The following is a 25,390-nucleotide window of genomic DNA, read 5'->3' as shown; positions in this document are numbered from 1 at the left end:
AATTTAAATTGGCTTCTTTATTAATTTCGTTGCACGTACAAGGAGGATGTGCCAAGTAGTTTGTGGTTCAGAAAAACTTGAAGATTTTGTTTCACTTTATAAGTCATTGATTTTTGTAAAGTTCTGGTTAAAGAAGTTTATGAGAAACGTAAAGACATGTGGGCTAGGCTCAATTTCCGACTTCTTAAACACCCCCCCCCCCCCCCCCCCCGTGTCTGCATTTGCAATTTCAAGCAAATACGAGTCTGGATGGGCTCCAGAGTTGTCCTGGCGATTACTGTGGCTTTAAATCAAATCTGATTGTGGCACAACGGAAACATGTTAGTGCAGGCTGAACTGACTTCAGATTTAGAGGATATTATTGGACATATTTCTTCCCCTATAAGTTAAAAACAACAACAAAAAAACACAAAATTTCGAATGCTGGCGAAATCCTTGTGTTGGCCGAGATTACCTTCTACAAATGGGCCCAACTGATTGTACAGTTTCACTTTGTGACGGAACCAAAGCCAATTTCTGAAACGTTATGGGTTTTTAAACTTAGAAAAATATCCAAACATATACATTATTGTTGCAGTGGTGGTGATGTTACGACACTTATCAAATTATGCTACTGGAAGTCATTAAAAGTTGACGTAGTTTCACGTACTAAATCCATTATTATAATTATTTTAATATTTGTTGAGGTTTGGTTGCTGTTTGATATAATATAACATTTTGAATTTTGTGGAACCGAACGTAACTTTTTAGTAGTTATTAATCCTATCAGCTTCTTTTCTACAAAAAACAGGTTTCGATTTTTGTCCTAGAGGCCAGTTATCATTACTGAACTTAATACAAGTATGTCGGGCTATCAGCCTTGTCAACTGATTAAAAATCACGGTTTCTTCAGGACCACGTACCCCATCATCATTGCCCTGATGATGGGGACAGAGATGATCACCGAAATGTCGTTGATTTTTAACCAAATGACACGATTGATTGCCATAGAAGATTTTATTGATGTTGCCGTGAACCTTTAAACCACGAACCTTACTGGGGTTCCTTATTTCTTTCAGCCCCTCCTGTCAAATTATAGGATAATACCTCATTTACGGATTTTTCTCTTATTTATTAATTCTTAAAGTAAGCTAGGTTGCTTCCTTCCATGCGCCCCCCCCCCCCAATTTCGTTAGTCAACCATGTGACGCTTGAAATATATTTGTAACGTAGCTCATCATTGGGATGACAGTTCCTGGGATAGATCGTGAATACTCAATATGACGAACAGGATTCCAACTCAGAATACAAGAGATCAAGTCTAGTGGTGTTTAACTATCTGATGCTGCGTAGGCGATTAAGATGGACGAGGGGGAGGAGAGATGATTCCCTGGCAATATTCTCACGAAACTGGCTTCGTGTAATAACCTCTATCCCTTCATTTTCTCAGACCGTCATTTGGTACACGCAGAACGTAGCTGACCTCTATTGGGGTCTACAGCTATCTGCCCCGGGTCGTGGCGTGACCTGTTGTATTGCTTCTAAATTAACTGACTGACCACAAGTACAACCCATGTTCTCTGTATCCGCTAACAAGAGCAGAACTTTCTTATCATCAATATTAATCACGAGACAGACTTCAAACCCTTTAATGCTGAATTGTAAATTTAAGTACCAGCTGCTTTAAAAACAAGTAAGTCTCCTTCTTGGAGTAAACAGCAATTACTGCCTCCAGCAACATCAACCAATCGATCTTTTAATGGAAAGGCGTTGTTTGTGTTTTCTTTGAGGTAGGAACTGAATTGCTTTTACTATTTAGATGAACCTTTATATCAAAAGGGTTGTGGGAAACGGGGCTTTTAGAGAAAGTGAATATATTGTATGAAAGCCTATGTATTTATTTGAAATTCAGTATTTTAAAGAGTCATAGTTGAACGTTTAGTACACATTGTAAGAATATACTTTATACAGTTCCCCACGTCTGTCTGCAATACGCTGTGCACTTCCCAAAATATTTTTATTTGGAGAAAAAATTGTGAACAGGACTGGATTACGTCGCAATGGGATATTGTAGCTAGAGAACATCGCATTGCTGTGAACCGAGCTACCTCCTGTTTCCCAGCGCCAAACCAATCAGCAGCTTTGGCTTTTTCATTCCAACAACTAAAGTATTGGCCCAACAGCTGCCTGGAGGGACTAAGAAAATCCAGAAAAATCTCAGTGAAAATGATTTCTATCTGGGCCGAGATTCGAACCCGGGATTTATAAAATCACAAGTAGGAGTGACAAAACTTCATTTCACCAACACGTAACAAAATGACTGGGCTTTAGATATGACCGAATATCACGTCAAATAGAGAAATGCATGCCATTATCGGGAGTCCAACCCGGGTCGTCCAACCCGTAGTATCTAATAAGCATGTGAATGTAATGAGCGTGCGTTTAAATTACGTAGGCTTGTTCCTAACGCAGTCTGTGAGAAGCAGCTACAAAGTTCTTGGCATACGAAATTAATTACGTTGAAATCCGAAGGGATTCATTACTTACTACTGATTAAAACGTTTATATTGGAGAAGTTCTGTAGATGTTTCTATAAGTGGTACATGCCTTGAATTCTCTTTCATAATCAAGGCGACGCTGAACTGCGTCTCTAATCCATTCCCTCTCCTGAAATATTTTTATAATTTAGTTTCAGAAACTCTCCTACAGCCAAGCTGTATACATTCCATTAGAATTCCAATCCAACTTGTGTCTTAATGCTTATGAACGTCCAGCTGTCCGTAGCAACAGACTTCCTTGTAAGGTTGTTTCTATGGTAACGAACTGAAAGCACTCTCATTGCGAAACGCATACTCTTAAGAAGTCAGACCAGTTTCTAATCGCTATGTAAAAAAGAACCCCTCCGCCAAAGTAATGATTAACAAATCGTGGTTCGCGTACTACATGGGGTAGGAAGTCGGAGTCGGTAAAAATATACCGACTCCGACTCCGACCTCGATATAAAATCTTAAGAACAATTTCTATACCGTGTGGACGACTTTTAAACAAATTATGGATTCACGCACCATTTTCCAACACTGCCAGTAAAAACCGGTTCTGTTAATTAAACATCTGGACAGAGTTAAAAGAGTCGAGAAATGTAAGAGAAAAACCCGCCTCTGTAATTTTTACTTTTCTATCATCAATAAGAATGACTCAATGCCCGTGCAAACATCTGAGGTGCAAGCGCCATTCGCGATAATTACTGCGCGATCATTACATGTTGTATGGTAATAGTTCTTAGAAAACAAATGTAGATTTTGTGCAACTCTCGTTTTCTGAATATTGACTTGACGTAAACATTAAAATAAACGGAATATATAAATTTTATGTTCCTTGTATGTTTATTAATCTTGGCATCTCACACTAAGACACAAATTCACTTGGAAGAATTGTTTAAAATGGGGATTTTGGTACTTTTCTAAAGCAGTGTCTTCCAAGTTTTGGCACTCCGTGAATTGCTTTCTTGAAAAATGAAAATATGCAAATTTTATACAGTGATATATTCTTAAATTACTTCTCTTTGGGCATGAACTTTAAGTGGCTTGTTTACGCAGGCTAAATCTTTACAACAGCAGTTAATACCACTCTATAAGATAAATATGTGTTGCCCAACTTCTGATACACATAACACAGACCTAAAATTTGGAGTTAGCAATTGACGAAATTTATGTAAACAGATTCGTTCATTATGCTATTGTACCTTCAAATTTTGTTTTCTTCAAACACATGCAAAGTATCAAGGCACCCGCAACCAGTGTGTATAACGGCAGTCATCTGAATTAAATAGTTACACTTCAACGTTTGATATGAGGATGGGGCATGAACCCAGGTCTTCATCGATTAGATACAAGGAGCGTGCATTATAGGTAACGGGGACTGCCTTGATGTATTTACAGGGGAAGCTTATGAATAATTTCTACAGGATTTCCACTCGGATGACCTTGGAGCAGAGGGGTAGAATGTCTGTGTTAATTATTCATACATTTCGCGCAGCAAATGTTACCAAAAACAATATTAACGCTACTGACTGACTGTTATTTATTCCGCCTCGGAATATAAAACAAATCTTTTAATGGGGATTACATGAAATTGTATGAAAATGAAGAAATGAAATGATCGGGACGTGCCCACATATCCATAATTTTTTTATATCCACCTGAAACTAGTGCAAAGGATATCTAGCGAATACTTCGAAATTTATCAAAGCTCAAATATCTGGGAAGACATAAATTAGAACTAGAAAATTACCAGATAAGTATTTACCGAACTCTATTTGATAGCTATAAGTTCACACTTTGTTGAATAGGTTACAAGTTTCTTTGACGTTCTAAATCCAATTAAATTACTTTACAGTATTTATTTCGTAGATGAACCACAAGCTTTTTAATACATAAATACCTGGTGTAACGAAAATACAAAAATATTTGATCAGCAACTGATCTATTGCTCCGGAATCCACATTTATAATATGAGATTCAAAATATGTTACATGATATAGTCCAAATGACAAAACGGACCATCATTTCATACAAGTGTGAGAACACACTAACTATTGAACTTATATTGTTGTTTTTAGGCTACTTCTTGGAAGTTAAGAAGGTTTAGTTGTTCAGCTGGAGTGTACTAACCACTTCACCCAAGCTAGCAGACTATAACTAAACATCTCTGTTCGTAGACCTCTCTTGGCCGGAACTCGTCCTGTTCTTCCTCAACCCCTGCATCTTGTTCTTCCCCCCCTCCCCCAGCCCTTCGCCGCCCTGAACTCCTTGGTCAAAGTTTACACTCGCCATTCCACCCCGTGGCCGTTCCAAGGCAGCAGAAGTAACCCTTCGCCTTCGCCTTCGCCATAACTCTACTACTTGCTCTGCTCCTAATCGAAGTTCCTCCACACTCTTCTGGTGAACGGCGGTCATGCGCTGCGTTTTACACTGTTACCGATTTTGAAAGGCCAGAGGAGTAACGTTGGGAATATTTTCTCGGAGATCACTGGCACGAAAGGAGGGAGACTGTGTGGGTAAAATGACCGGACGAAGGCTTTGAAATAGGTCCTGAGTCCGAAGACTTTCATGAAACAGTAATTTCAAGTAGCGGAATACGTGGAGTGGCAACATAACGATTTCTGAACGTTTTCCCTCTTTCCTAACCTCGTCGTATTCAGACGGAACGCGCAGTTCATTTATATTTCCAGTAATATTGCAGAAACAAGCTACAAAAATTGTAGGGTTAAAATAACATTTTTAAAAAGAAGATAAATTGGGACTGCACATTGTATCTGCCACAAACGCATACAACAATAATATTGGATGTTTGAACGTAAACTGGCTTCTTTAAATTAAATAGATATTCCTGCATAGGCCACTAAAGGCCGATTATTTTCTTAAATAAAGGTTTGTTGTGTAAGACTGTTAATGATTGAATTACTGTCATAATACATGACATGGTTTACGCGTTATAGAACGTACTTAATTGTAGTTGCTTTTGACTTTTATTTTGCTGCTTTTCTCGACTTCAATTTTGAAATTTCACCTCCGTCAGATATTTTGAACTTGACATTCCAGCGAGCTATTTGTATTAAGTACAGATGAATTTTCACTTGTTTGTACCACAATCGAACGAATTTCTCCGATAGCATCATGGAGACTATAAGTATTAGGTGGGCTTGGTTCGTTACTCCTTCAATGACATTTTATCAACTGATGATGATACTTAGCATTGAATGAGATTAGACTATGGTTAAATGTAGTTGACTAGAAGGAATTAAGAAGACATATTTCTTACCTTTCTTGTCGATTTAGTGTTAATATTAGTCTAACGAGACTAAGGAAAATCACAAAAAGTCTTAACCAGGGCAGACAGTGCCTCAAATTCGGTGTTTTCCAAATACAAGGCAGGATAATTTCTGTCTTAGTTAACTTTGAATATTAGGATGATTATGCACGGATATTTTGGTAGTATTTGGAGGAAATGAGTGAAACAGACGCAATTTATATTCAGGACATGCTGTCGCAGTCTTCTGCATGTGATTCTGACTCTCCAGGTACATAGTCGATCGCTCGGTTGTATGTGCCACGCAGTCCCAGAAGCAGAAGACTTCCACGTCACCATGAGGACCTGAAATGTGAATCACATGTCTATTAAATTTCACTTACAGTTCGTAATAACTTTCAGCACCTTCCAGCAAGACCAACACCTCCCCTAACCTCTTCAGCGGGTCGATGGTCCGAAACAAACCTCGCAACACTGGTCACTTTCTAAATATCCTTCTTTTCTTTGCAGACATCAGCCTTTAAACAAAGACATACAAATACATAATTAATAGTTTTAAGCAATTAAATCAAGATAGGACGACATGAGGCCTGAGGTACATCGTTGCCTCGACCTGCGGCTGTCAACATCTGACGTCACTTCACGTGTTTGCGGAACTGGTCACTTGTAATCGCGTTAAGGAATTAGACCTCCCCTAACTTTAAAGAGCTTTAAAACCCACTGATGACCTAGGTCAGTGCCAAATGATTCCATCGCTTTAATTGGACAGATTTTAATAATCTCAAGGGGAAACTGCTGAACTAGCTTCAGTTTTAAATATTTTTAAGTTGAGTAGCTTCGTGAAATTTAACCATTTCAAACCGAATGGTAACTTTATGTACCAGTTACTTTAAAAGTTAGTAACTCTGCATTTTGTATTTATGGGTTCCGTATCATTCTCGAAATAGACAGAAATTATTTCGAAGATTTATGTCTTCTGGGTAGTTGGGTTGTGTAGTCTGGTAGATGTTAACCAACGTTTCAGAGGTCATACTGCCTACGTCATCAGGGCGATCAGTATGAAGATTTATGTCTTCTGGGTTGTTGCGCTGTGTAGTCTGGTCGATGTTAACCAACGTTTCAGAGGTCATACTGCCTCCGTCATCAGGGCGATGAGTATGAAGATTTCTGTCTTCTGGGTTGTTGCGCTGTGTATCCTGGTCGATGTTTACCAACGTTTCAGAGGTCATACTGTCTACGTCATCAGGGCGATGAGTATGAAGATTTCTGTCTTCTGGGTTGTTGCGCTATATAGTCTGGTCGATGTTAACCAACGTTTCAGAGGTCATACTGCCTCCGTCATCAGGGCGATGAGTATGAAGATTTCTGTCTTCTGGGTTGTTGCGCTGTGTATCCTGGTCGATGTTTACCAACGTTTCAGAGGTCATACTGCCTACGTCATCAGGGCGATGAGTATGAAGATTTCTGTCTTCTGGGTTGTTGCGCTGTGTAGTCTGGTCGATTTTAACCAACGTTTCAGAGGTCATACTGCCTCCGTCATCAGGGCGATGAGTATGAAGATTTCTGTCTTCTGGGTTGTTGCGCTATATAGTCTGGTCGATATTAACCAACGTTTCAGAGGTCATACTGCCTCCGTCATCAGGAATATGAAGATTTCTGTCTTCTGGGTTGTTGCGCTGTGTAGTCTGGTCGATGTTCACCAACGTTTCAGAGGTCATACTGCTTCCGTCATCAGGGCGATGAGTATGAAGATTTCTGTCTTCTGGGTTGTTGCGCTGTGTAGTCTGGTCGATGTTTACCAACGTTTCAGAGGTTATACTGCCTCCGTCTTCAGGGCGATGAGTATGAAGATTTCTGTCTTCTGGGTTGTTGCGCTGTGTAGTCTGGTCGATGTTTACCAACGTTTCAGAGGTCATACTGCCTCCATCATCAGGGCGGTGAATATGAAGATTTCTGTCTTCTGGGTTGTTGCGCTGTGTAGTCTGGTCGATGTTTACCAACGTTTCAGAGGTCATACTGCCACCGTCATCAGGGCGATGAGTATGAAGATTTCTGTCTTCTGGGTTGTTGCGCTATGTAGTCTGGTCGATGTTTACCAACGTTTCAGAGGTCATACTGCCTCCGTCATCAGGAATATGAAGATTTCTGTCTTCTGGGTTGTTGCGCTGTGTAGTCTGGTCGATGTTAACCAACGTTTCAGAGGTCATACTGCCACTTGCCTTGGCAGACTCGGATTGTGTATTTGAGATTGTCTTATTCATACCTTGGACACAACAGTGCTGCTTTCCTCTCAACCTTGTATCCAATGGCTACCAAGAAAAAGGCGGACGCAGCTTAAAGATGACAGCTGATTTCCATACATTTTGCGAGGTCTTTGAATATACATTTCCTTAATTCCAAGGTTTAAAGTAGTGGACAGATTTTTTTAAATTTGTACCACTGATCCGAATTAAGCAGTTTCAGTAGGACAGGCTTATCTCCATATACATATGATTAAAACAAATTAATTTTTGCTGGTAATCCTCCTTCACATGTTATGTACGTACGGAGAAACTGGATTCGTAATAATTTATATGGAACGGAATAAAATATGCACTGGGTTTTCGGATGTAGTTTCAGATTTACACCTGCCAATTCGCCGCGACACTCAGGCAACTTCACTGACGCGGATGTACGGAGTCCAGTCTAAACAAGAGTTGTGTAGGCGTAGTAGATTTGCAACATACTGCTTGGTTTTCAAGACAATCTTGTGAAACTGAAATGATTATTAATAATTGCCATGATGTAATGATTATAATCACAGTTTAGAATATTGCTTAAAACTGGATGCTAAGACTAACAGCGATAAAGTATGACCACGCTTAGTTTTATTTTTTATGCAGAACTTGTTCCAACATGAGTTACCCCTAACCTGACCTACTGGATAGATTATAAGGGTTTTAATTTTGTTTAAAAAGATGGGGCCAACATATTACGATTTTGTGGGGCAGTGTTTATATTTAAAGCGGAACGTGAAACAGCATGTTGAGGCAGGTAATAAGTGGATTTGTTAATTGTAACAGTTATTTGACCATTACGTAAACACTCTTAGACTGTGATATACGTAGTTCTAATGAATGACATTTTTGATTATTCTGCAAATAAGATTTATTTATCTTGTGTGAAAATTTTTATGTGTCTTAGGTTTAAACCCTCAGACTTCCAAACACAAACTTCAATAAAAAATAAAAGTATTCGTTTTATTCATATGAAAGTAGAGAAATTCTACTCATGGTCCAGTCACTAGGTACTAGGAGGTCGACTTCATTTCTCCGGAATTGTCCATCCTTCTAACACAAATCGCGCTACTAATTAAACTAATCCCATTGTGTCGACTGTGTGTCATCGTCGCACATACGGCTTCACTGAAATACGACGAGTCTTGAAGCATTCCACTTGGTTCATATCCTCCATGCTGAGATCTGCGCCCCGTTTCTTGTCTCTCCTTCCTCCCCTCTTTGCTTCTCCTTCGGCAGATAGACATTTGAGGCTGCGGGCGAAAGGGAAGGGTGTGGGTGTCTTGGGAGATGAGCTAGGAAATCAATAGAGCGGTTTGCAACTTCACAGGCAGCGAAATGCCTCCCCCCTCTCACCCGCTCGTCGTTGGATAGGATGCTCCCCTTCCCCGCACTTTTACTTCCTTACTCCTATCTTAATATTTCCTCGGTTTTGGGCCTGCCTTATTACCATAGAGAAACAGCCAGAGCAGAAATAATGAGAAGGCCTCTTCTCCGCTTTGGCAACAGAGGCTTGTAACGAAATTATACGGAATTCGTGTGGGTTCTTTACGAACTTGTGAAATTGCGATGGAGAATTTTATATTCAACCTTAGAATTTTTAAGCAAATACCTTTCAGTTCTGCGAATAAAATCGTATTGCTTAGACTCCTTTCATTTGAACATATGAGAAGTGTTATAGAATTTTAAACATATTTAAACAAAAGAAATACGTCTTCAGATATTTGCACAGGTTTAATTAAAATACGTACAAATTTGCATAAATTAATTGACATAGCTCGTTAAAAGAATTTGACAATTACACATCTTTTTATTTCTATCTTTTTTAACTTATACACCAAATCTTTGAATTTCACCAAAGTAGAAGAATTTTACACTTTATTCGGAAAATATTTTACATATTGAACGTGGAGTTCTCTAACTTGCATTAGTATAGGTATATTCAAAATAAATTTAGGTTTGGTAATTTTATTCGTACATGTGGTTAAGATAATATAAACGTGATATTTTTAAGATCAGTCCCTGCTGAAACTTTGTGATTTTTCTTATGTCAGGCGGTTCTCCCACTCGTGTATCACTGCAGCATTTGTTGTAAATATTCTACTAAGGATCGGGACAAAATTGACGATAACGGTAAAAGTTACGCTATACATCTATGAGAATGTTGTGTTTTCTCTTACGCATTTTACCTTGTGTTAGACATACGCTGCAGCGTAATATTTTCATTGCTGAAATATATATTTATTTACTTCTTTGCAAGTTATTTTACAAAGCCATGTCATTTGGGTGGGGGGGGGGTTGTGTAGTGTGGGTATAGGAAGGAGGGTAATAGGCCGAGGCGTAACGAAAGCTGGGTCTAAAACGATTATGACACATTCTGGGATTCGCTTTGCCGTCGTGACGCCGGACCCAGACCTTGAACGAGTCACGTGAGACACCCAGGTGTAGATAAGTTCATATTTTTAAAATTGATTTTAAAGTAGTAACATGCGAACTAAATTTATCTGGCTTGTGACTGGGTTTGTTGGTAGACTTTTGTGAACACAGTAATAGATGGTTTTATGTTAAATTAAAATTTGGGTCGTATCATAAGGCACACGTAACAACATACCATCCAGGCTCTCGAAGTCTCATTGGCAAGCAGAACTGTGGTTTTAATGCGAGCTTCTTCTGTCACAGTGGGAACAGCAGATTTCAAGGGTCCCAATGTCGTTCTGTCACAGGTTCACATGTGACTGTCGTGGTTGTTGTTCAGTGGGGCAGCTGAGTAGTCATTCCGTGATAAACCTAACAAGTAATTGAGCAATGAAGTAAAAAATTCTTTAGGCCTTTTATGACTTGTAGCTAGAAGTTAATAATATTTTGTAATGCTGTTACTTATTTACATTTCTTCCCCTTCTACAACTTCTGCAATTGAAACAGCGATTTTAAATAAGCTAAGAATTAATCTCATCTGTTCCCTGTAACAAGAAAATGTTGAAAAGCTTTGTGCTCTTAAGTTACTGTATTACGTGAATCTGTTTAATTTTTATTACAATTAAAATAAAGACTGTTGAAACAAAAACATTCAGATTCGGTTTATGAGTGTTAAACAAGTTTACGTGGCCAACCGTTAAACTAACTTCGGTTGTAGAATAATTAAACTCTAAATCAGCAAATCTCCAACTCTCAAAATTCGGCTCTTGAAACTTCGAACCGCCTATTGTGAAACTCATTCGACCCACAAGTACAAAACAACACTCAAGGAAGCTTCAGATTGACTATAACCAACTTGTATGCAGTTTGAGTGACTAACACAGCTACAGCCTTCCAAAGTAGCGTCTCTAACCGACGTAAAACACGTCCCCGGTAGGCCCACTGTCCGACAACCTCACACAGACCCAGCAGCAAAGCCATTTCGTAAATGGCAACGAACATTACTAGCAGCGGCACCAACATCATCCATCCGTCCGGCAGCGAATCATTTGCAATGCTAATGAGTTCACTGCAGTACAGCAATGTCCGGTCAGTCAGCATAGGCTCATACAGACACAGTATTTTCCCATACATCAGCATCTCCCCGTTCTGTGGTCAGCGTCCTGAGAGCCGGTCTTGCCAGTAACCGTCAGCTTCTGACCAGTTTTACTGCCAAGATCCGTGCTCCAAGGGATGCAGCTCTGAACTTAATGTTAAGGCAACTGCCATCTTATTATTGAAGTCCTCTCATTTCCCCTTCTTGTTCCAGCACAGAATAGTAAAATATGTTTTATCTCCGGTTTGCTGTATCAGATGTGGATCAAGGCGCAAGAAACAAGCTTGATAAATTGACGTCTTTTGTGCAAAAGAACAAGTTCTCATTCTCCCTCATGGATTGACCTGTAACCCTTCTCTTTGCCATATTCTTGGCACAGGATGCTACACGAGGACTTCATCACGGCTTTATGACAAATGAGTGCTTAGAAAGAACAAAGCACTTCTGAATTTCATAGACGGATTCGGATAAATCGAGAGAAGACGCCAAAGGAGAGAGACGACAAGGGGAACAACTTCGTCGATGTAACAGTTCCCTATTGTTTTCAAAGCAGGCCAGAAGTTGTTAGGTTTAGTTACGCAACTGCTGGTCTGCAAAAGCAAATATCCTTATTAATAAAACGTAAAACTTCTCTGTCAAATTAAATCAATAATTACAAGTACTGTAGCACTGATGACTTGAAATTTGAGGACACGGACCCTGAAATACGACGGTATTCGAAATCTCAAAGAAAAGAGAGGAATTGAAAATCTGTTAGATGCCAGCATAATTCGTATTCCAACAAATATGTTCTTGTTAGGGAGATCAAATCAAAGGGACGGGGGATATGAATTGGGTCCAATTGGGAGATAGATTCCAGCCTCCGAAAGGTCATTTTTAAATTGAATTAGGACGACAGATAATGTTCACAAGGTTAATTTAAATAAACAGATGTGAAACTAATTTATTGTTCATTCGATGCTGATTAATAAATCATACAGTTTCTTCGCCAGAATAATTTTATTTTGAGAAAGGGGTGACAAATCTGAAACTATAGGCCAAAATGTTTTTTGTTATGACGTAGTGGTTAGTGGATAAGAATTAGGCCTACCGGGGTGTGGATTCACCTAGGATTTCTGTTTGCTAATGAAGCTAGCGTAACCTCAGGAACCGTAGCAGCTACAAATCAGTGGGCAAGGTATATTCAGTGTCCACGCTAACCCCCATTCCACCCCCTCACCCACCAACCCCACTAGCCGACTCTCCCAGTGGCCTTGTAACGCACGAAGTACATGGAGATGACCTGGTCGTCCTATGACTTCCTCCGTTTTATACTGGCCTTTGTATGTCGTCATCGCTAATTAAAGTTGAACCTGTATGTCCATTTCCGACGCGGACTTAGTCGGAGGGTGCCTCACACCACACAAAGGATAAGTAAAAGAAGTAAATTACTTTGCAAATGGCTAATTTTTGTTGCACCAATAAAAATAATAGCAAAATGTGTCGGAGAACAGCGTGAATTTTTACACAGGAACATTTTGAATGTCTCCCTGAACAGGTTCAGCATTTACGAAAGTAAGTTTCTCATCTGGACGATAATTCAGGGAGGCGTGGAACGAAAACACTTGTGGCCTATTTTAAACTACTATTCCAGTATTTGCTCAGAGGGACTGAAAAAAAACACACAAAGAACCTCAGTCAGGATAGCCAACCTTCAAGCCGTGTTATTATCACGCCTGAAGTCCCGGGTTCAAATTGCGTTTCGGACACCGACTTTTCTCGCTTTTTCAAGTCAAATACCGCAGTAGTACCTGAAACTAGTTAATTACCGCTTTCTTTCTTATCCTTTCAAATTCACTGTTCATTAATCATTTGATGCTTAAACAGTCTGAGCTACTGATAGCGTCATTAAATAAACTATAAAATATATCAATCTAACCAAGGACCGAACCCGAGACTTCCAGAATACGAAGCAGACAGCTGTGAAATTCAGCAGACTTAATGCGTCCAACTTGTAATTGAGATGTGTTGATAATGAATTCTTCTCGGGCTACCTGAAGTGTTACACGACTGGTAGCCCGAGAAGAATTTATTATACTAAGTCGCCGTGAAAGCTTCATGCCAGAGATGTAGCATTTCTCGTGTCGCCATGCGCCCTACATCGGCCAATCGCATCGTCCTTGATTTGATAAACCTAATAATATTTGGTAAAAATTATTACGAAACAGTTTTCTCCAGACCTCTCTCACGTCATACGTCTTAGGTCCAGTCCCATATATTTTCTTAAGCGTCCTGTTCTCACAAACACCCTCAACATACGTTCTTACCTCAATGTCCCCCCCCCCCTTACAAAGTAAAATTACAATCTTATATTCGATCTTTTTGTTTTTGGTATTAGACGGGAAGACAAACGTTTTTTGACTGCATGGCGACAGACGTTTCACGAATTCAATCTGATTTTAATCCGTATTATTACGAAACAGATATTTTGCAGTATGAACTGGTTATGATTTTATTATTTACTGTAATTCAAGTATAATTTCTTACTGCCATATTAAATACCAAATTATGCAAAATATTGTGAAATTTCAAGCTCTCACGGTGGCGAGTCTAAAAATGGTTATCTTCTGGGTTATTGCGGCGTATAATCAGGTAGACGTTTTAGAAGTGCTTGTTTTAGAAACGTAATAAAGTACCTCCGGAACGTCGACAAACTTCTACCATATCACATGGCATAACAACCAAGAAGAAGGCCATCTTTATATAACATTATTGTTTCATGTTCAAAAAGAATTAGACGAAATTCATATCAAGAAAACATGCACACACGAACATCCATGTATTTTGGTAGGGATTGGACAGGAGAGGAGAGGAGAAGAGAGAAGTGAGCTGGAGTACAGGCGCCAGCGGGTTTATATTGTCTGTCGGTGTCTTTAGTCATTAAAGGCCTGAACATCCTATCCTCATCGCCGTAATAATAGGCTGTAATAACATTCAAGACATGTCAAAGGGATGGCAGCGAAATGGGTGCTGCGTAGTGGTAGGAGTGAAAAAGAAAGGCAACTTGGTAAATTGTGGTGGCTAATTAGTATCCCACTGGATCGTAGTTGCGAGCCTGGATATGGAGTAATCTGATGCTGTGGTTGACGTCTTGCAGTCCGCCCACACAACTCATATTTCGGGAAGTGATTACGTCAATTACTTAACCATTTAAAGCCTGGTGGTAACTACATGTATCACCTGATTTATCTTTGTATTTTGTGTTTATGTGCTTCTTATGATTCTCAGAATAAACAGGAATTATTCCTTTAAGCGGCATTAACCAATTTATCTTTGTAATGCTTAAGCGTATTGTTTCCTTTGAGTTATGGACTGGTTATATATTATTTAGATGAGGTTCGGGTTCAAAATTTTACGAAAAAATGGACTGTAAATTTTTGCGGCATCTGTTGTAATACCTTCTAAAAAATACAATAATTTATAACATTCATTAAAACGATACCGTAATTAAACTATGGAATGACTATTATTTTCGTTGTCTTTTTCTGGGGCTGTCTAGATCAAAATTTTGCAGGTATTTATCTAACTTTGCCGCGTTGGTCTGTGGGGCTTGCCAACAGCTGTTAGAGAAATTACCTGTGGGACCAAATGATGGCGGTGAAAAGTAGAACTCCATGGAACAGACTTCTTTCAGACAAGCCAATAGTCGCTTAGCAAACCAACGTATTTGTCTGAACCCCAAGGTCCTTTACAATGATCATACGAGCCCGTCACGGGAATCCATCGCCACATTTTTCAATCCTATTCCTTTCAGACCTAATCTACTCTATATGATTTCTCGATATACATCTACTTTCCTTCAGTTTTGCGGATTAAATTTTATATGCGTCAGTCAAATGTACTCGTCCTGGACATGTATCGAACTGCTGACCGGAATAACGAAAGATCTAAATAATCGGACACTAACAACCATTCCCACAGCATTCGGCATAATTTGTTTTCTTTTGAACGTGATCTTTTAAAGACAATAGATGTTAATTCCTTGTTATTTGCTTTTGTCTAATAATCATAACTTGAAAGAACGCATTAAGTCAATTACGGATTCAAACAGAGATGAGCAAGTCTGCCTATGTCGTTTTACGAACCTATGTTTGTTTGTATAGAGGAGCAGCTGTTGGGGTCAGTGTTCCGTTGCAGGAGGCTGCTGCTAGTTGTTACGAGGGTCCAGGGTCCGTGTACAATATAGGGTTATTACGCTTCGCAAGGAGATGGGTCTGGCAAGGGCAGAACACTGTATTGAGGGCTTGGACCATCGTCTTGGTATCGACCCAAGACTCACCAGTCTGCCCCCACCCCCCTCTGCATGCGTCTGTCCATCCGTCACTTCCATCTCTTTGAATAACCGCTTCTTCTACTTCTCTCCCCTTCCTTATAGACTTCACTCCCCCACAGTTTGTGCTCACAAACTTGATAGCAGTTTCTCTTTCGTATTGATCTTGTCAAAAGATAAACCAGTTGAACTTGATGCCAGTAACTTCCAGGGAGAGAACTAAAAATATCATATTATACAGAAGAACATTTAATATTTCAATTTAATTAAAATTAACCTTTTACCTTTTTGCGTATCTAATACAATTTCGGAGAAATGTTTTTAGACATTTTAGAATCTAAAAACCATTTTACATCAAGGCAAAGTAACGCAGTATTTTTTATAGTCATATTCTAAATATTTATGCACGTTTTAACGTGTAAAGTAAGTTATTACAAAGCTGGAATTCTGTCATTTTGACTGCCTCCAAAAGAAAGATGGTTTAACATCAAGTGTGTTAAGACTTTTCGGTACTTTCGAATTAATAACAGCGTACTTATTTACAGTCATATAATCTAAATTGTGTGTGAAATTGTATTTCCTAATTTTAAAGACTAGATTATTTTCAGACGGTTTTGAAATATGGGCTATCCACACAAAATGGCGAGAAAGAAAATTCTGTGGTTGCTATGAGCGTTTCTTGTTGGAATGTTGGTTATCTCTTATTACTCCCTGTAGGTCCTATTACATTATATTACACCCAAATGCTATCTCAATAAACGTTATGCATTACTTTAAAGTATGGTGGTAACTATACGTTCCACCTGCTTTAACAACAAATAATTCTGTGTTTTGCTCACAAATTGTATTTGTCGGTTCTGTAAGGTTTTCAGTGTAAACAGCGAGTATTTCCTTAAAGAACATTAACCAATTGATCCTTGTAATGAGTATGGGTCGAGTTTTCTTTATGTTTGAATATTATTTTAAGATGATGTTTAGCTTTAAAGAGTTAAGCGTCTATGTGCATTTTCATTGAACTCTTTTACTTTTCTCCTACTGCAAAATATCTCTCGGTCAGGAAAAGTTGATGGAAGAATTTTAAAAAGAATGGCGTGAGAATGGTCTAGAAGTTAATATAACATTCCAACGTAATGCTGGGAGAACGGGCAGATTTTTCCATCACATGTTAAAGGAGGCACACACACACAGGAAGAATATTTATTTTTCGGATAGAAATCTTCTAGAGTTTTTCCAGAAAGTGGTTTATTCTGTGGGATTTTGAGTTATTTTAGTGCGACTTGAGGTTCTCACGGTGGGGAGTATAAAGTCTTAAGCTGTAAATTTATTAAAAGACATTCACTTCATGGATTTATTTCACTTCCCACTATTAACTGCACATCGTAAATAGAGCATTTGCCTTCAGTCCCCTTCAGAAGTTTCTACTTACAAAGATCACAAACAGTCGTAGGGACGAGTAAGGTAGTTATAAAACCGAATTGTTTTGGGACCTGTATGTACCGTCTGATTAGCTTAAAGATCACATATAAGCAGAGTTTGTGTTCATCGCTGGGTTCAAGGAAAGCTTTGCCCTGTTTGTTCCTGTCGCAAGCATTTTGTAACTTCAAGATAACGGCCAAATCTGCTACACAGAGCGAAATCCCTTGAGGGTTGCCTTTCTAAGTTGAATTCCCAATATGGCCAACTCTGAACATGCAGAGTATAGGGCATAATAGACACGTGGGCAGTAAGACGGCACCTTGTGGCACAAAGCAATTACTACTTGTAAAACAGACCTAAGTAGCTACTTACGTAAAACTTCAAATTTGCTTGGACTGGAAATAGTACTAGGGCTCTTACTTCTGTTTTCCATACAACCTGAAAACACGAAAGATAGTACTGACTATTTGGGATTGGTCATTAATTAAATTAATTAATTGATTTGTGGGTTATTTAATGATAATGTTAATAGTTCAGACTATGAAGCATTTAGTGTTAGGATGATTAAGAAAAGGGTTTGAAAGCAAGCTGTTGTGGCCTATATTAAAGTCGGTCTAATATCCAGGTCTTAGCCTGGAGGGACTGAGAAAAACCGCGAAAGCCTTAGTCAGGATGGCCGCTCTCCGGCGATAATAGCTATGTCAGAATTTATAAGGACTCGGCTGGATGCAAGTTCAGTTTGTACGCTCGTTGAAGGAAACAGACTATAAACCTATTTTTATGAAAATATCTTTTTTATAATAGGAAACTCCTCTATCTCTCTTTAAAATAAGAGAAATGTGACTTAAAGTGGTGGTACATTTGGCAATTTGAGATTTGAGGTTCTCACGGCGCCGAATATAAAGATGGCTGTCTTGTGGGTTGTTGTGACATGTAGTCTGGTAGGAGTTTATCAATGTTTCAACGACGCTTTCTGTCTATACCATCAGGACGATGAACAAGCACCCCTGAAACTTTGGTAAACGTTTACCAGACTACACGAGTCAACAGTCCAGACGACAGCCATATTCCGACCCAGTGATTTTAAATTCCTGGAAAGATCCGATGAACTCCTTGCTTGCGATGTCCTAAGTAGAGTATACATTTTGTTAACATGTGAGTTAAGCCGCTTTTCCAGGTGTGTGTCGGTCTGGTAACCTGGTGGCGGCGTACGACCCCGTGAGAATTACCGCAGACTGGGGTTATACGCTCGGTCCAGCATGGCTGTCCCCAACCATAGCGCCTTATACTTACTGATCTTACATGCTATTTCGTTGACATAAAGCCATGGACTTTCCTGCTCAGGGTAAGGGAATTTAACTGTCAGAGACTTAGTGGAGGAGTAGCTCACTATGACCACACACATGTTTACTTTATAATAAGTTTTGTTTGACGAAGTTTTGATCCGCTGTGGATAACCCAGACTAGGAATGACGTATTATTTTCACGGGAATCTACTTACCCAAGCGAGAGAAGCCTTTCTTGACATTACTACCAAAATTAAAACGGTGTTATTTTACCGTCGTAAATTTAATTTCTTTAAATAAACAGAAATAATGTTGCACGCTACAAATAATAAACTAACTCCAGACAACACAGTTCTATTATAACTTTCGCTTAAATTTTTTAACGTGTAAAATTTGCAGGAATATTTCCGAAAAATAAAAGTGTTTTTTCCCCAAATACTTACAACAGCTAACTCCACGGAACAGAGCAGTTTTTGAGAACCTGGTAGAAACTTGTATCCTCTTATGAAGCTTAAAAGCCTGCCCGTGATATATATCCTGAGCCGTATAATTTGAATCCACATCTTCACTTCGTACTGAGCTCCTTTTTAATATTATCCCCATGTAATAAATACATCATTGCACAAGTAAATAAGCATGAATAGATATAAAATAATGCATCCAGCAAATAATAACAAAATCAGATTGTGTAAAAACTAAGAAATAGGGAAAAGCAAAACAGACACGTAATTTTAATACATGCGAAATAAATTGAAGAAAATGTAAGTAACAATTACTCATTGTTATGTACTTCTTTCTTCGGGTTTTCATATTTAAAATTGATGTAAAATTTTAACCGGTGTTTCTGTCGTATGTCAGACCGCGTGTTTTGAGATGAATTTGTTGGTTGTAGCAGATTAGGGTTAAATAAGAATGCAGCATTTGAATATCTGAAGTTTGCGACACGCTATCACCAAGCCCTTGTCTGTTCTAGTTTGGCGAGAAACTCCACCTGTCCCCACAAATCCGCATGCTTCATATCTTTCCAAACGACTTCACAGATTTCAGTGGAACTTGGCTACTGAATCCTTACATCCGGAGATTTTCAGGAGCCCTGCCGTTATCATTACACAGAATCGTGGTACATTGTTTGTATACCTCTACTGTCGAAGTTCAGACTCGTAACTTTGTAATTTGAAATTTTAAAATTTCCTACACTTTCTAACAGCACTGTAGAGTAAGAAATATTTGCTCCGTGATAGTCCAAGGGCAGGGAGTTGAGCACGTCCCTCCAAACACTAATCAGAACATAAATCCCTCATTATCGGAACACTACTCCGACTGTAAAAACAGCCACATCGTGAAACTGAACACTAATCTGTTTCCAGGTGTAAAGTCAAAGATCTTGTGGGACTTTCCTTCCACACGCAACGGCAGGCGTAATGTTTAATAAAATCATAGCCACTTCAATCCTGAAGAAAGAAACAACATGTTTCTCCGAAGCGTTGATATTTGCTCACGGTGTCAAAACCTACAACTAAAAATCGCCACAAAGAAAAGGATGTACGTCTCTGACTTACGTAATCATAAACAGTGAAGTTCTTATAGGATGCTTGTGACAACGAACTTTGCAGAATTCTAAGATGACCATCTTCTGGGTTGTAGCGCCTTCCAGTCTGGTAGACGTTTACCATAATTTCAGAGGTCCTTTCTGCCTCCATCACCAGGGCGTAGAAGACCCAGAAGACCGCCATCTTCATGTTTTCCGCCGTGAAAACGTGAAACGTAACGTCGTTTGCTTTATAGGAAGCGAACTTTGGACAGCTTTAGCATTGCATTCTTCCATTGGTTCTAAATCTCCATGTCCAGTGAGTCAGGTGCTGGAGGGTGACGGCGAAGATGGAGGCGGAGCGGAAGGGGATGTCGTCATTACAATGCTGAGATGAGCAGCCTCCCCCCCCCCCAACTGCTTGTGTAGTCATGAATCGATTAGTCCCGAGAAAACATCTTGGTGAACGGAAAGTCTATGAATTAGCTTTGTGTTTTGTTCACTCCCTCAAATCATGACATGAGGGGTGACCAACTATCACTCAGCTTCCACAATGGGCATGACCTGGCGATAGGTTAAAATCCTGATTCTCACTATTTGCGTTATGGTTTGTCTAAAACGAAAACGATGTTCTCGTGGTTTGTGACCCGGGGGGCATTCATAGATAGATACCAGCGTTTTAGAGAAACCTATTTGACTGTATGTTTCTTCGAAACGTCGGCATGCAGCTACGGGTGTAAATGTTAACTAATCCAGAACAACTGCAACACGAAACACACTTGGTGGATATTTCCAGTTCTAGTCTGGACGAAATTCATGTCGTTTACATTTGTACGTTCCTTACCGATTCTCTAGATTGCAAACTCATATGGCGAATCCCTTCCAGTGCTGCTTAAGAAAATTCAACACGACTTCACAAAGGTGTAGTTTATAACAGGGCTAGTCATTCTCGGTGAACCACTAGTGTGTATTTTTCTAAAACTTCTCTCTGACAAACTGCTCCCACCCTTATGATTTACCTATCAGAAAAGTTTAGTTTTGTGAAAATGTATCAAGTCTTGTCCACCGTGACTGGTACCATGATGTCTATTTTGGCATAAAAGAGATTATTGATAAAATTCTAACAGTTGCTGAAGTACACAATCATTGTCCCCGGGCCCTTCGACAGGGGACATTAGAAATAGCTTTGCCTGGCTCTTAAGTAAAAATAATTACCCATCCTTGTCCGAAGTCCCACATCGTTTTAATTAAAACTTGTATAAAATTTGCACTTAGAATCGCTGTTAAAGCACTTACCTTTTAGTGCGGGATCCTGTGAAAGTCTTCCCTGGAGCAGAATCTGTTATAATACGTCAGAATAAAAATAATCTTGAACGTGTTGTAATGTTCGTTCCCAGCCGATCATTTTCTTGCTTTGGATGAGTCGACAAGAGGCTGACCAGTCTCAGACTCGCAATACAGGTTCTCTTAGCAGGAAAGCATGTTTTATCCCGGAGCTGCAGTACCAAAATTATTTCAACCGACGGTCCATTGTCCTGTAGTAAACATCCTTCTTGCTTTTCAATACAGATCCGTTACGTTTCTTACTTAATAGTGGATCTACGTGCGAGTTATGAGACATGGGAACTATATAATAAATATACTAAATGAGTATCAAGATGGCTGTCTTCTGGGTTGTTGCGCCGTGTAGTCTGAACGACTTTTACCGACGTTTCAGAGGTGCTTGCTGCATCCATACTTAGGACGATGAGCTTCGCTGTCCGTATATACCTACGAGTCCACGTTATATACATACACGCACGAGTCTACACGGCTCCGTGAAACCATCAAATCTCACATATTCCGAGATTTTATAGCAAACATGAAACAGAAATCGACAGACAAGAGAGACAAGTATCTACGCCGATAAAGTTAACACGAACCACGGAAGAAGGGAATAAGCGACGGAGATGATACAGAAACAGCGGAGGGAAGTAGGAAGGAGGTAGAGGCCGGAAGACTAAAAGAATAATATCCCCGTACTGAGAATATATTTACAGAAATTTAGGCTCTTTATGTATCTGCTTGCTTTTGATAATACTGTTCTGAACTGAACTGTACTGAACTTCTAATAGCTGCTAAAGAATCGTCTGACTTCGAGGACATTCTGCGCGCGTTGGTGAAATCTCTGGCCTGTGCGAGAGTTGCTATGACAAATTAAGCCACATGTTTAGTCGTTTCGTTAGCGTTGTCGGTGGCACTAATAAGTGTTACAGAAATCTGATCGAAACCCATTAAATGCGACGATGAGAATTTCCTCTGGGCCGCAGACACACAACGAGTTGCAAAGAACTCGTACCCTTAAGCGATAAAGCAGAAGGTGCTAGTTGTTTTTTTCTAGCTTCCGAAACCAAGATCTCGTGAACACTTTGAAGCCGAAAGAGAAAAAGTCATGATGGGAAGTGAGAAGCGATTATCTCGACTAACGTGTTGTCTACATTAAGAAATTTAGTCTGTCAAAGAAAACACAGCATGTATATATATGAAGATCGAAGATCAATGCCGATTAGGGAAAGCAAAACTATTTACTCTGAGAATTACATGAAAATCATTAATTCGTGTAGCAGAAAGAAAGTGCGAAGTGTGAAAGCAGTTCTTATGCGTAGTTACTAGAGGGTTTGAAACAGTTGATGATCATTATAGAAATATAAACTGGCAGTTTCTCCGCTATTAAATGATACTGACGCCAAATGTCCTTCATGTATAAAAGTAAAGTTTGTCCCACTATACGCCATGTAGGCGTTTGGGGTGAGAGGAGGTATAGCTCCTCTCTTCCTTGACCTCGGCACTAGATGGGGGTGAGTGGTCAGCATAACGCCCCGGCCGGCTTTACCCCCGGTACCCATTGTAGAGGAGGCTGGGTGGGCCCCAGAGGCTAGAGGAAAAATCCTCTGCCCCCGTCGGGGATCGAACCCCGGTCGTCCAGCCCGTAGCTAGTCACTATACTGACTGAGCTATCCCGACTCATAATATGTATCGTTGTATTAAATAATGTGTTTATTAAGTTTGCTGTCTTCTGGGTTGTTTCCGTCTGTTGTGAGGTTAAGTGCCTGAACGCGCAAGCGACTTTATTTACGTTTTACGAAACGTTTAACCTTTGCAGCAACTCTTGTGTTTCTCGTAAGATGTGGTGTTAAAGGGAGTAGAAACCAATCTTACAGAACACATCAGTATTACGTTTTGTAGTTTCTTGCAACGGACGGACAGGCCAGTTTTCTGGCTTCCTCTGCCTTTCGCATCGGAAGATCAGTTTTTTATTGTTGCTGTCGTCACAGAGTCCTGCGGCTGACAGACAGAACGTGCCAGGGGAGGAAGGGGGAAGCACGGGCCGTCCCATTTTGATGCATTACAACATGCGCTGGAAATACCGACTCACAGTCCCATCCAATCCCAACTTTTTTTTCCCATTATTATTATCGCGCTACCTGTTTGGGATTGCGCTACCCCTCTCTCTCTCCCTGCTTGCGAGCGCTGGCAGCGAACTCTGCTCGGTACGGATTGGACTGCGAGCTGTCCCGGACAATACAGTAGGAGCGAGTGTACTGCGGCAGGCAGCAACGGCGACACCGAGAGTCGCAACGCCAGGATCTATCGTCAACTGCAGCGGGACCCGGGACTTTTTCGCTCACTCAGGTAGGCCGAGCGTGTTCCGTCGCGTCTTGTCACGACGGCGTTTTCCTTAGGAGTGGACTGCCTAGCACCAAGCGTCTCGGCCTCCAAGTGGTGGCTGTAGCTTCTCAGACGTCGTCGCGAGGCGCCACGCTCTTGCGCAGATTCTACCTACAAACGACGACGCTTTCTCGTAGCTTGTGCTTGGCGATGTCGGGGACTTGGGCAGTGCGGGGGTGAGAGAAGGGTAACCAGGGGTGGAAGTGGAGTGAACGAAGGGGAATAGAGAAAGGATTCTCTTCTGCGCCGTAACTCCTAACAAGATTACTTCGGCTCCTCTGTTTGAGTATAATTAAATCTCGTGCGACACCTCGGAGCATACTTGGCCCCCTCTCGTCCCCCGGAGTGAGTCGACCTAGGCAGTGCCCTCTCGTATTCTATCTTAACTATCCTAGTCCACCGCCATCCACCCCCTTAGTTCAGAGGAGGAGTAACTCATTCCACTTTGTAGCCTTCAGACCTCGGCATGTCCGAATCTTTCCGAGTATAGAGCCAAGATCTTGCGGAAGCGAGCGGGGGGGGGGGGATGAGAGTATTCAACTTGAGATGCTGGGTACAGTATTGATTTGGGGCGACGCCATGGCGGTCGGCGCTCTAGCAGTGTAGGAAACTCTGTAATGGCCTTTGCTAAAGGCGAAAATTGATCGAAGTTGCACTCAAAAACATCGCGAGTTCAATTTGACCGTGTTTATAATAAACACTTACCTGAAATTTGTCTATGTTTGTTCCCTCCGTTCGGTTCAGTGAAAACACGATTTTTCCCACTTGCATTGGTTCGTCCTACTAATGTCGATATTTCTTGTTTACGCTGACGTTTTATTTCTGCTTTAACTAAACCATTCTCGTTGAAATTGTCCTTACAACAGACTAATATTATATTCAAAGAACAACACATTGCACTAAACTGATTCCCACTTGCGATCAATAATGGCCGTTAGACTCGAACTAATGCCTACGCGTCACTTCTTAAACATGGCCGCTTCATTTTTGTTTTTTTTTCCCTTCTGTGCGACTACTTTATTGAATTGTCCTCCTGTGCTGCACTCTATATGCAACTTTGCAATGTCACATATTCCTTCGGTGAATTACTGATTTCCCTGGACGAATTATTGAGTTCGCTCCTAGACGAGCCTACACAGGTTAACTAAATTATTTTCTAAATGATAATTTCCTCTTTGGTGACATCTCGAGTCAAACTGGTTGTGGTGGTCATAGCAAATCGATTCTGTGGACGAAGCGTTAAGGTTGACTAATTTTAGACGAGTATGTTTTCTGAATGTGTCGTGCTTGTAGTATATTATGCTGTAGGCTATTTATTATATTCCTCATCACGGCCTTCACGCGACGTAGCAATTATAATTTAATCTTGGTCTCTGGTACAAGTTTCAATTAAGCAATGCAGGGTGAGATGTCTATCGAAACCAAAACCCGAAATCTAATAGAAGCTAAACCTACTCTGGAATCATGAATACGCTTTCCACAGTACATTTGTACACGTCTCGCTGTGAAACTATATTTTGACTCATTTTTGCATCTGATTCTCTATAAACTGGCATTAAACGATAGTGC

General features: G+C 40.1%; 1 protein-coding gene and 1 long non-coding RNA gene across 11 annotated transcripts in view; one reads left to right on the top strand and one right to left on the bottom strand.

Moving 5' to 3' along the window:
- The window catches only part of LOC110836681 (uncharacterized), a 140,629-nt gene that overhangs the window by 797 nt on the left and 114,442 nt on the right, over nucleotides 1–25,390 (top strand). The window contains exons 1-2 of one of the 7 annotated variants that reach the window (XR_015534114.1): nucleotides 1,688–1,769; nucleotides 23,428–23,785. The exons of 4 other annotated variants lie outside the window; for them this stretch is intronic. This is a non-coding gene — a long non-coding RNA (uncharacterized LOC110836681). Of the gene's footprint in view, nucleotides 1–1,644; nucleotides 1,770–23,427; nucleotides 23,786–25,390 lie in introns of those variants that run through there. 2 more of the 7 variants (XR_015534115.1, XR_015534116.1) reach the window with 2 other exon arrangements.
- LOC110836682 (uncharacterized) lies at nucleotides 198–24,863 on the bottom strand. 4 transcript variants are annotated; one of them, XR_002545414.2, is made up of 3 exons: nucleotides 24,527–24,862; nucleotides 10,675–10,850; nucleotides 198–6,132 (listed from the first exon to the last, which is right to left on the bottom strand). XR_002545414.2 is itself a non-coding variant. In XM_087344939.1 (2 exons), the coding sequence occupies exons 1-2, from the start codon at nucleotides 24,714–24,716 to the stop codon at nucleotides 5,930–5,932; spliced, it is 393 nt and encodes a 130-aa protein (XP_087201065.1). In that variant the 5' UTR covers nucleotides 24,717–24,863; the 3' UTR covers nucleotides 198–5,929. The 4 variants fall into 4 exon arrangements, 1 of the variants encoding a protein (XP_087201065.1); XR_015534105.1 differs by lacking the exon at nucleotides 24,527–24,862 and adding an exon at nucleotides 21,410–21,632; XR_015534104.1 differs by lacking the exon at nucleotides 24,527–24,862 and adding an exon at nucleotides 17,672–17,743.

Source organism: Zootermopsis nevadensis, unplaced genomic scaffold, assembly GCF_977971745.1.
Source record: "Zootermopsis nevadensis isolate Lab colony 2312 unplaced genomic scaffold, Znev_1.0 Znev_ptg000008l, whole genome shotgun sequence".
Classification (NCBI taxonomy): Eukaryota; Metazoa; Arthropoda; class Insecta; order Blattodea; family Termopsidae; genus Zootermopsis; species Zootermopsis nevadensis.
Note: the sequence above shows the minus strand (reverse complement) of the source record. Positions and strands in the feature narration are given on the sequence as shown.